A 12570-nucleotide genomic window follows, 5' to 3' on the forward strand; every position below is an offset into this window, starting at 1 on the left:
CTCTCTGACAAAGAAATAAAATTAAAAAAGAAGAAGAAGAAGAAGAACAAGAAGAAGAAGTCTGACACAATCCTACCCGTTCTAGGAGTGCCAGAGTACTAGCATGGTTCAGTACTCTCTGAGTGGCCTCACTACAAAGTAGGGGAGTATGAAGATGTTTGAAAATGCACAGGACAACAGGGATGGAACACATGACAATGAGCAGAGGTAGGCCGGGGCTTCACTGGAATGTGAATGAATATTAACTGTAGTGCAGACTCCCAGATGTCGACCATCCACGTTGCACGTGTGTCGTGTACATTTATCCTCAGGCCGCACTTGCTATGCAAACAAACAGAACGAAAGGAAGAGGGAGTATCAAAGTATACAGACTATTCAAGGGGAGCTACTTACAATTCAGGATCCAGTGTGTCATTTTTTCTCTTGGAAAACTGTTCTTTATTTATCGTACTAAGGAGAAAAGAGGGACACAATAAGGAAAAAGCAATATGGAAAGATGAACAATCTGACTACTATTCTAACCAAAGGAACAAGTCTTGTGAAAGTGCATTATTTAAATCTTCCAAGATACTCAGGGTACATTAAACAGCTATATTCTAGGCCCCACAAAATGTACATTTACACCAAGGAATGCCTACGTTTTTGGAAAGGACTTTATAATAAATCTACTTCCCCTTAGAGGAAATGGAGAACCCAGGAACTTAACAACTGGAAACGTGAGTTTGTTCTTGTTCTTTTTTAAATCTTGTCTACAACTCTTAGTATTAGGTATATATACCTTTTTTCTTTTTTAAAGATTTTATCTTTAAGCAATCTCTACACCCAATGTGGGGCCTGAAATCACCACCCCGAGGGTCAGGAGTCCCAACGCTCTCCTGACTGAGACAGCCAGGTGCCCCCAGTATTCATACCGTTTAATAGTTTACTGTTGCTAGACTGAGCTATGGAAGATGGTATATGTGGAAAGAGCTAAACCCCTATTTAATATTCATTTCTTAGGACAGTCTAGTCAAACAACATTTTATATTAATAAAAAAAGGTGAATATTAAAAATACGTATTTCAGGTTACTTATCATTACCCAGAACAGTAATTTTAAAGAGTAAAAATTCTTTATTTTATAATATTCATTTTAAAACTTTCACAGGGCCTCCTATGCCCAAATCTAGCACACCACATTGCTCATAGCCTCACAAGCACAGAAGTTAACGTCTTAACCTTCTCTACCTAGAATAAACTCCAGGAAGCCCAACTTTGACTACTGTGAGTCCTCCTCACAAAAATGAGGACATCTCCATATTTAAACTCTTTCCTACTAGGTACAGCCTAGAGATTATTATCTAAATGGCCGAAGTCCTTGCTTCTCAAAGTGTGTTCTGAAGACCAGCACAACAGAAGGACCTGGGAGCTTGTCAGTAATGCAGACTCTGAGGCCCACTACAGACCTATAGAATTGGAATGGGGTTTCTATCCTCTTCAGTCTAAGAGATTTGCTGTCCTAAGGTTTAGATCTTGTGGGAAAGCCACTCAACCTTACCAATGGTAAGGCTGCCTTCCTTTCAGAGCTAGTCAGCCTGATTTATTTAGCCAAGGGTCAGAAAATCTCCTTAAGGCTCAAGGGACCCCAGCATCTACTCCCCAGACTAGCACCCAACTCTACTATATTGTAGTTCAATGGTGACTGAAGGAAAGTGCAACTTCAAGACTTAATTCGGAAAAATTAACCACTTTTTCCTCAGAAGCCCTGTTTTTTTACTAGTAACAATCCCATACTTTCTGGAATGTTCTGAACTACTTCTGTTTATTATAGGTTAAATCAGGAAAGAAAGAACTGAAGAATATTAAAAGCACACCAAATCGTTCTTTCTTCCTTAAACAGTTCACACTTGAACCACAGTGTCTAACTACATCTTGGCAATCAGAAGAGCTAGTAGCCAATTTACGGCTATGTCTGAAAATCTGTCCTGGCATTCATCATACACGGTAAGAGCTTGTGAGACTGCAAAAGCCCAACCAAGTCTCTTTCTTCTAGGCCACTCTAATAAGTGTCTAAACCCCTAATGTGAAATGAATGATTCTCAACAATTATAGTGATTTCAGTACTGATAACCTACATGGGAAGGCTGTAAGGAAATTATTTGTTCAATTTCCCTCCAACTTAGAACAGTTAATAACGAAGTTCCCTTGTACTACAGCCTTACAATTTTTGGGAGAGCAGCTGTTTCCTTATGGAAGAAATACCTAAAATGACTATCCAATCCAGTGTTGATAAAACTTTCCGCTATGACAGAAAGGTTCTCTATCTGTGCTGACCAACATGGCAGCCACTACCCACCGATGTCTACTAAGCATTTGAAGTGTGAATGTGAAATTTTATTTCCTTTAACTGATTTGTATTTAAACAGCCAGCCATCTGTGGCTAATGGCTACTAACCTGGCAGTGTAACCCAAGACCACTTAGAAGCTTAAGGATAACCACCTGACGACAAACCAAGACAGTACTTTCCAAAATAATGCATTACTTACGTTTGAGGCTGGGAAGGGTCATCCCCCAAAGAAACGCTCTCCCCTTGGATTTCATTGAAACACTTCTCACAGAAATGATACCTGTCGGCAAGAAGGCCATACTGGGGTGAACTGTTCCGTTCACACAACACAGCCCAAGCCAAGCAACGAAGCCACCAATCACAGCAGGCCAAGGAGGGGGACGGGAGCAGAGAGCAGGTCATCAACGGCGACAAGGACATTCAATGATGCAGATTTATGGGCCCCACAGTTTGGGTGTTTTTTTTGGTTTGTTTTTTGTTTTGGTTTTTTTTTTGTTTTTTGCAATCAAAGCCAAGTGCAGACAACGACAAGCATGAGGGAGAAAAAAAAAACACAAAACAAACGAAGAAATGAGGGATTGCAGGACAACAAAAAACATAAAAGCAAGACAAGACAACACAAAGCAGAAAGCCAAGGCAAAGCACAGATTAGCATTAAATATCTCAAATGGGATCACAAGTAGCAAATGATTACAGCAAATAAAACAAAGAAGTTTCACTTACACAGACCTACATTCTTTCAATCTAGTAATTAATGCTACTTGATGCAAATAATCAAAAGGAGGAAGGATAAATATACTGGAGAGAGAAGAATTGCTACTCTATTACTGAAACATAGCAATCACACACTTCTCCCCATTTCCAACAACAAAGTAAATAACAAATAAAAATCCACTAAGGATATGGAACCAGGAAGCAATCACCTAAAAACAACCCTGGATTGAAAAAAAACGCATAAAATTTCTTTTTGATCCCAAGGAAGCCAAATTAAGTTAAAATGTTTTTTTTTTTTTTTCAATGAAAAAATCTACACAAGTCCTTAAATACAGATTGCAGCCATCAACTGACATAGCTTGAAAGGCAAAAGAAAGGCAGTGGTGCATGCCAGCACACGCCTACCTGTTCCTTGGGTACAAAGATTACAAACACTGCACACTGATGTTAAAAATCCAAAAATGGTATGTCAAGACTGCTGCATGAGAAAAGTTTCAAGCGAGTTGTCACTTTTTTTTTTTTTAATGTTAAGTGCTTTTAAGAACTTGATTCACCTTTCCTAGGTATTAACAGTGAAAAACTGTGGATTCTAATGATCACAACAAAGCATTAGGACAGTGCACCTAACTTTTTGTAAACAAAACAAAAAGTTTAAGTCACTTTTGCAAAGCTAGAAATGCAACTGTAGCAACACAAGTTCAGCGAGAACCACCACTATGGGCTTAGTTTTATTAAAGAATATTAGCTGCCCGGCGCTGTGATGACCTGTCTCAGAGCCCCAAGTAAACATCCTACACAAGTTATACTGTAGGCTGATGACTGAAAATAGGAGACAGGTCATGCTTAAGACAGATTAATGAATGCCATCTGTGTGATTACAGCCATTGTTTGGCCAGGAGAAAATAAGGCAGAGGTCCTTAATTTATTAGAACTCTACCATCCACGGTCATATCCAAAATTTTTAAGTAACAGTCTAGTGCAGACCTATTTTTTGGAGATGCTCCTTTTTATGTGCTTAACAGAGGCAAAGCAACAAACTCTGAAACCCTCTGTTTTCATATGCCCTGAGAAGAACAACTTAGTGGCAGGCTACACACAAAAAGGAGACATTTCCCAAAAGATACAGCTGGCCAACAAACTTTTGGCTGTAAGTTTTTTGGACAGTTTTTGGGAAGGAGATAGATAGCAGCAATATCATGGACAAGACTAATTCCTTTAAAAATTTTCTCAGTTTGCCTCAGGCTGTGCTGGGCTGTGAAAAGACAGGGCAAAGAGAAGTGGGGGCTGGGATGTAATCCCATCTATGGCACCGAACTCACAAAGTTGCTCAACCTCTCAAGGATGCGGGCTCCTGCCTTATAAAAATACGGGGCCAGACAACTGACACAGGCTACTTTCTGCTAAAAAACTGTACTGATTCTGCAAACGAAGGCAGAATGGTAAGACTAGAACTTGTGCTGTACAGTTGTTTTCAAGCAAGGTACACATCAACCATGAATGTATGTGTGCTGGTCCATCCGCATGCAGTCCCTGGACACACGGATACGCGGACCATGGTCCACACACGGTCGGGCTTACCTGTTCTGGTAACTGTAGTAAGTGGCATCACGAGGGATTGTGCATAACTGTTTGCCATAGCAACAGAGTGTCTGTGGAGAGAACTCCAACTGCAACAGAAACCATTTGTTAAATAGTACACAGGCCTGAAAGACAAGCTGGAATATTCATAATGGCCGATCAGAAACAAAAGTCAGTGAACTCTTAGGTTCTCATTTACATAATGGGCTAATTCAGCTTCCAAGAGCATACACAGAACTAAAACCATTCTAGTACACTGTAGCAGTCCCACTTATCCCAGGCAAAGACCACACTAGTGGACACCTAAGATCGTGGATAGTACCAGACCCTATATATAATTACGTTCTTTCCTATACATATACACCTATAATAAAATTAACTTATAAATCAGACACAGTTAAGAGATTAATGAATAATAAAATAGAACAACAATAATATACTATAAACAAAGTTAGGTAACCGTGGCCTCTCTCAAAGTATCTTACTGTACTGTACCCACCCTTCTTGTGATGCTATGATGCCTAGGTGATGAGATGAAGTCAACTCAGTGATGTAGGTATTCCGACGTAGCATAAAGGCTACTACTGCCCTCTTGCTAGTAATGTCAGAATGTAGATCATGTTTCTGGACCGTGGGGGAAGGAAACCCACAGATAAGGAGGGACTACTGTACTCTATTAGCTCACCACTCCGAGGTAAGCTTAGCAGTCATGTCCTTTAACCACTTAGCAAAAAACTCAATAGGACAAGATGAGCTCCATGTGAACTGGTATGCACCGGAAAACCAGCACATGCCAGGCACTGTGCACCCATAGGTGAAAAAGATCCAAAGTCCTACTCCAGATGAGTTTATAATCTGATGATTCAGGATTCTATTTAGTCAAATTTTCAGTAATTTTTATCCATGCTAAAATTTCTTACCTTTCTGCCACAACAATATCCGAGGCTTTGCATTACTGGGTCAATTTCTTGTTCAAAGACTTCAGACAGCTTGGAGCAGTATTTGTATACCCGAGATGTTTTCCGATTATACAACCAGGCATTGTTGAACATAAGCCAAATGTCATCCACATACTGCCAGGGCTCCTGATACTGTCCAGTGTCTAACTTCCTCTTGATGGTAGAAAGGTCCATGGGGCTCTTCACAATATCAAAATAATCCTAGAAGGATAAGGGACACCGAGGAACATTACCTCAAAGTCTCAGTATGTTTTTAGGTGGAGGTGTGTCTTCCTATTATCATCATTGAGTTTGCCAGAAAAGTTGAGTCTTTGACCTGACTGGATGTCTAAGAAATTGACTGATGCCCATCACTTGTTTTAAAAGATTAGAGAAAGAGAGAACACATGAGCCAGTGCGTCAACTGGGGGAGGGGCAGAGGGAGAGAGAATCCTCAAGCAGACTCCCGAGCATGGAGCCCGAACCCGGGGCTGAGCTGAAATCTAGAGTCAGCCACTCAACTGATTGAAGTTATTAGTCTACAGAGATACGAAGCAGCTCTGAGAGCAGAAATAACAGAGCTACTATCTAGACTTTCCAGACAGTAGGCCGATGATCTACCGAAACAACTCCAGATACTTTACCACAGTGTATGTGCGATCCATTTAAAGACCAAGAAGTCAAACGGCCTTAACGTTTTGGTACTAAAAAGAGCCTACTGATGAGAAAACTAAGCCCAGTGAACAACAGTGATCTAAGGCCACAGAAAAATACAGGAAAAAAGAAGTTCCGAATGGAGTTTGCCTGTGTAAGCACTCCACTGCCTTAACCAATACCACCTAGAAGCCCCAAGTGAAGCCTGCCAGCAGCCTGGTGTAGAAAGGCAACTTCAGAAACAGATGAAGCTAATTTGGTCCATCTTTTCTACCAAATAAATAAACCTATGACCCAGTAATCACACTCCTTGGTATATACCCCAAAGAAACAAAAACATACACCCACACAAAATTTTGTATGTGAATGAATATTCATAGCAGCACTAGGCCCAACAGCCAAAAAGTGTAAACAACTCATGTCTATCAACGCATGAATGGGTAAAGGAAACGTGCTAAAGCCACACAGAAGGATACTGCGGGGCTACAAAGAGGAATGAAGTACAGGTTCCGGCTATAATATGGATGAACCTTAAAGGAAGTAGGTCATAAAGAAAATTTACTACTTAATTCCATTTAATGAAATGTCCAGAATAAACAAATCCACAGAGATAGAAGTAGACTAGTGGTTGGATGGGGGGAGAAAATGGGAGTGACTGCTATGGACGTGGAATTTCTTTTTGGGGGTGATGAAAATGATCCAAACTAGTGATAGCTGCACAACCCTGTTAATACACAAAAATCATTGACTTGTACAGTCTAAATGGGTGTCTTGCATAATATGTGAATTATATCTGAATAAAGCTGTTAATAAATAAAAAAAATCAAAAGTACCACCACATACTTACAGGGATTCCTAGAAGTTGAGGGTCCACAGGTTGACGAAAGGGTAGGGATTCCGGATCCTGTCGGTAAAGTGCCTCCAAAGTTGGCATCAGTGCCTGTCGTAACTCTTCTGGTTTGAAAACTAAAGAGCACATTTGAAATTAGTTATCAATTAAGCAAAAGAAGAAAACACACTCAAGCTGAAGCTATAAAAAGACCTCACAAACCACAAATCTGCCTACATTATCTCCATGAAGTTATCACTTAAGATATACTTCCTATTTCTAATTCCCGGTCCTTATCAGGTAGCGCCTTCAAAACACCATGTCTAGTCAGCTTTAAACACCCTTCATGGATCAGCTAATTTTTCAGTCAGAAATGTAGTTAAGATCGTCTTTGACCAAGTAGAAACAGGAATACCAAGTATTCCTAAAATTTATGAACAGACTTGTCAGAAAACATTCCAAAAGATACTAGTGATGGGGAGGGGCTGTCAAATAAGAACAGAAAGAAATCCTCATTCTTGATAACAGTATTAGACCTGGTACTGTCTTCACACTAAATGAATCCGAACCCCTGAAGGGAAGAGTCCCTCATTAAATTTAGCTTGGTGTTTCAGAGCTGAGGAGGACGACATATTTATTACCTTAATGACAAATGTTAGGTTTAAGTCTAAAAAAAGAACTAAATTGTTATTGCCGTAACAATGGACTGAGTTGATCAAATTTCATCCCAGTGTGTTTTTAATGTTTCCTAAAGGTCAGGAAAGATTTGCTGGTGTGTCCCAAATGGAATTAATTTGGTCCAGTTTTGAGCTTTAAAACACTCTCAGGGGCGCCTGGGTGGCTCAGTCGTTAAACGTCTGCCTTCAGCTCAGGGTGTGATCCCAGAGTCCTGGGATCGAGTCCCATATCAGGCTCCTCCGCTGGGAGCCTACTTCTTCCTCTCCCATTCCCCCTGCCTGTGTTCCCTCTCTTGCTGGCTGTCTCTCTGTGTTAAATAAATAAATAAAATCTTAAAACAACTACAACAAAAACACTCTTAGCAGAGGCCTTGTTACTACTTCTATTTACAAATTATCTTCAGGAGGGGACATTTGTTAGTACTTAGGTATTTTTCACTCCATGGTGGGGGTGACCATTAAAAAAAATGAACAAACTGGAGAGGATATTTTGTTTTTCGTATCTGGTTGTACTCAAAAGAAACAAAATTCGAACAAACTTGTGAAATTAGCTGTTTTAAAGACAGATTCCTAATAGTAAGATTGGGTTTCTTGCAGCTTATATTAAAATAACACCTCAGTTATATAAACCTTATTTAAATATTTTTTTTTTTAAAGATTTTATTTATTTGACAGACATAGAGACAGCCAGCGAGAGAGGGAACACAAGCAGGGGGAGTGGGAGAGGAAGAAGCAGGCCCATAGCAGAAGAGCCTGATGTGGGGCTCAATCCCAGATCGCCGGGATCACGCCCTGAGCCGAAGGCAGGCGCTTAACCGCTGTGCCACCCAGGCGCCCCTATTTAAATATTTTTTAACTCCAACATTTTAAACTGCATTAATGGAACACCTTTATATATACTATCTTTAGGAGCCAGCAGATTCCTCCCTTGAGAGAAGTCCTACCTGTGCCATAGAAGGCATCACTAGAGCCATGAGAAGGTCTAGTCCTGAAGTAGTTGGTAAATCAATTTTTGTGGGAATTAACTAAAAAGAGTAACACTCTGTATTAAGCAGAGCAGCATTCTCGGCTTGACTCATTAAGTTAGCTGGGAGCAGAGACTCTGAATCAGCCTGCCTGAGTTCACTTACCAGCCGAGTAAGCTGGGGCAAGCTACTTAACCTTGCTGAGCCTCAGGTTTTCCCTGCCTGTAAAACAGGGATCAATAACTCAGAGTTGTTGCAAAGTTTCTAGATGAGACAACGCCGGTGGCACAGTGCCTGGTGCCCAGGAGGTTAACAACAAACAGTACTATTATCACTGCTATTATTTCCTGCATTTTAGTATGGATATGTAACAATTTTTCTCCTCTGGGGAAAAAAAATAATTTTGAGAAGTTGTTAACCACCCAACCCTGAAGAAATGATGGGTGTGACTGATCCAATGACTGCAGGAAGGAAATACACCTAAAGGAAAAAGTCTTCTCCCACATTAGTAATAACCCAGAGACCAGGCCAAAAGGGCTCTAAGCTTAATGAAATCACATTAAAATCAATTTCAGAAACCCAAGAAGCCTGATCCCATTCTACTCAAAGTCTTTGGTTTTTTCCCCTGCCTCCAGGAACAGAGGGCCTAAGAGACCTACTCTTCTTCTTTGACTGTCCCGGGGCTGGAGATGACTGTGTAGCTGAAGTACTTGGCTGGTCTTCCTCCTCTTTTGTTTCAGTTTTTAATTCAGTGCCTCTCTCTTCTGTTTCTGTAGGTTCCATTTTACAGTCTTCTGCTTTAGTCTGGAAGACAAGGTAAACATTTTAGTATTCCAAAGACTTGCCACCAGGAAGCAACAAGATCATTATCTTATTTACTCTGTCCTGTAGACATATCCGAAGACCCCTTCTCATGTGGAAATCAATGAAATAGACCTAATTACCAGAATGCTCAATTGGGTTCCTAGCCTGAGGCCCGAACCAACAGCAGTCCTCGCCCTGCTCTCACCTCTGGAATATCCTCTGGCTGAGCATCTGCTGGTTCTGGTGGATCCACTTCCATCTTTGCCTCCATTTTCACTTCCTGTGACGGCTGCTTCTCAGGAATGGTCTGAGAATTCACTTCTGTGCTACTAGTGGATGGAGGATTTGATACCTGACCTTCAATGCTTACAGCTGGTTGGGAAAGCTGGGCAGAAAGAGAGGAAAACACACAAAAAGTCTGCCAATTATACAACCAGAGTTTAAGCTCCACAACAGGATGGCATGATTGACCACCTAACTCTAGACTCCTATCATTATATTCATTTCTGGTGCTTTCACATCCTCGGCCTATTTCACTCCCTTGAAATAAACTGTGCTTCAGAAAAGGAGACTGAGGACTTGCAAATACTGGCTGGCTGGCTATACATGAGAGAGACAGCAACAGTTTCTGCACTAGCTTCATTCCGTGGCAGTGTGTGAGGGCTGGGGTCTCAGAAAGGACTGCCTCAGAGGAGCTCACATTTACAGATAAATTGAAAGAAAGTAAGTACTGACTAGCTATTTTGTTTTGTTTTGAACTTTCCAGTGGGAAAAGCTGCAAGTGTACAGAAAAAGCAGAGAGCATCTAATCAACTCCCACACTGAATGACTGTTCTGAATCACCACATTCTAATGGGTAACTAAGCAATCTTTCTTCCTTGGTCTTCCAATAAGAAACCTCATGAGTAGTTAGTATTTTCAGGAACTACCCTAATCAAAAGTTTCCTTTCTGCATTCTGCTGTTCCTTGCCTATCAGTGGTGGGATAACCAGTTGCTGACTTATGGTGTTTTATGAAGTAGCTATGACTCATGGCACTTCTCTGTTCACCAACATAACAGAACTAAAATATAAAGTATCAGTGAACAAGTAGAAAGCTCTGAGCCTTGACACAGAGAATTCTATTAGTAAGGATGCAACTATTAGAAGTGAACTTGGATTTCCGCTATGTACGTAATGAGCCACTCCCAAGGAAGCTATAGACTATTCCAGGTCCAACTTTTCTCATCTTACGTCATGATTTTCTAACCTTGGCTAGGACCAGAGACATTCACAGATCTATGGTTTTGTTTATTCACTCTCAAATATTACAGCTCAGACTGTTTGAAAAAGATTCTTTAAATAAACAGAAAACTTATGTGGTGTAGTAATCATACTACAGATTCTTTCCCCTTGTCACCCTGCTTATATGACTTCAAGTCTCAGACACAAAACATACCATGGTCAACGTCAGACCTAAACAAAGTCTTTGAGCTCCCTCTATGCTAGGTACTACAATGGGAAGAAAGAACAGGAAGGAAAAGAAAGTCCCTAACTACAAACAGATTCTAGTTTAACTGGGGAGACAACACAAATAGAATAGAACCAGCATACAAAAATTCACACTACAGTTCAATCTGAAAGGATTCTGCCAAAACCCGTCTCTGCTTACTGGAGTCGCAGGCTGTGGGGGCAGCAGCGGCGCCGTTGGGGTGGGAACAGATGCTGCGGTGCTCTGCTGTGAGAGAGGCTGCTGCGGTGGCTGGTCAGCCGAAGGAGCAGCAGGAAGTGAAGGCTGAACTTGAGGAGGAAGCTGCGTTGGTGGTGGTGTGGGTGTCTGCCTTGGAGGTGGATGTAGAGCCTGGGTCTGCGGCCCGGGGGGCATGGCTGGAGGTGTAGGAACAGGGGCTGGAATTGCTGTTGCTGGTGGCTGCTGAGCCCCTATGCTTGGGGGAGTGTGGTGAGGTGTAGGGGTGCGACTAGGTACCGGAGAGGGTGAATTCTGATGCAGAGCTGATTGAGGGAGAGGGGGACAGTGAATGTGGCTCCCTTGCGACCCTGGAGGCATTATAGGAGAGTTCACTGGGCAGGAAGAACTGGACATTTGTGCCTGTTAAATGAGAAACATAACAAGATGGCAATTGAGAACACAATAAAAGAAGTATTTACACAGGCAGACCATACGCAATATGCTTCCATTTCAACTGTGTCAAAAATCCTGTTTCTGGGGGCATATCTTCAGATAATCCAACCACTGTTGTACTTAATTAAGTAGACTTCAAACAAATTCACCAAAAACCAACAACAAAAACAACCCACAGCAGAATGGCCTCAGCCACGTCAGGGGCACGGGCCAGTTGAGTACACGGTATTTTCTGCCTGGCTATGCTCTCTTCAGCCACACTTCATTCTTCTGCATTATAGTTCTAAGATTTCATTTTAACAAGTGTTTGCTACTATAAAAAATGGTTACAACTATCAATTTAATCTCTTTCCTAGTTTGTAACAATTAGCAGCACTGCTGTGTCACAGAATAATCTATGTGCAGAATACCATATGTCCATAATTGCTCTTATTAAAAACTTAAAAACCATCTATTTTCACCCATTATTTGCTGCCACGCTTTGCTGTAAAAACCTAGATCAAGAGAAGTTTAAAGAATCACAAAAAAAAGTGAAAAAAAAAAACAACAAAAAACCCATCTGTGAGACCTACTTGAGACACTGGTGCTTGACCGCCAGACGGAGCCAAAGGCATATTCGTTACATTCATTCCCTGTGTTGAGAACTGAGTCTGGGGAAGGAACTGGCTCTGGCTGGAAGGCTGCTGCATGCGAGGCCCATAGCCCATAGGCTGCATAAGGGGGGAAAAAAAAAGTAACACAGAGCACCAATTGCTTCATTATGTTAGTCCACTACTGCTAGAATCACAACTGCTATGGCTCTGCTGAGGGGAAAGTGGGGTAGGAAAGGAAGATAGTGTGCAACACTGGACTCTCCTGCAAAAATGATGGAGAACAGCCTTACAGCTGACCCAAGCCTACTCTAAAGCAATCAGAGGAGGTTACAGACAAACTAATTCTCCTGATACACAAATGCACCTGAGAA

At 41.3% G+C, this 12570-nt stretch overlaps 1 protein-coding gene across 1 annotated transcript in view; it reads right to left on the reverse strand.

Annotated features, from left to right (window-relative positions):
* EP300 (E1A binding protein p300) overlaps positions 1–12570 on the reverse strand; it is an 82251-nt gene that overhangs the window by 16084 nt on the left and 53597 nt on the right. The window contains exons 13-21 of the mRNA XM_026479564.4: positions 12179–12316; positions 11136–11573; positions 9691–9870; positions 9341–9485; positions 7058–7176; positions 5539–5778; positions 4619–4707; positions 2526–2606; positions 394–450 (exon numbers count right to left, since the gene is read on the reverse strand). Coding sequence (XP_026335349.1) covers positions 394–450; positions 2526–2606; positions 4619–4707; positions 5539–5778; positions 7058–7176; positions 9341–9485; positions 9691–9870; positions 11136–11573; positions 12179–12316 — 1487 coding nt within the window. The remainder of the gene's footprint in view (positions 1–393; positions 451–2525; positions 2607–4618; positions 4708–5538; positions 5779–7057; positions 7177–9340; positions 9486–9690; positions 9871–11135; positions 11574–12178; positions 12317–12570) is intronic.

The sequence above is a fragment of the Ursus arctos genome, unplaced genomic scaffold (assembly GCF_023065955.2).
Source record: "Ursus arctos isolate Adak ecotype North America unplaced genomic scaffold, UrsArc2.0 scaffold_21, whole genome shotgun sequence".
NCBI lineage: Eukaryota > Metazoa > Chordata > Mammalia > Carnivora > Ursidae > Ursus > Ursus arctos.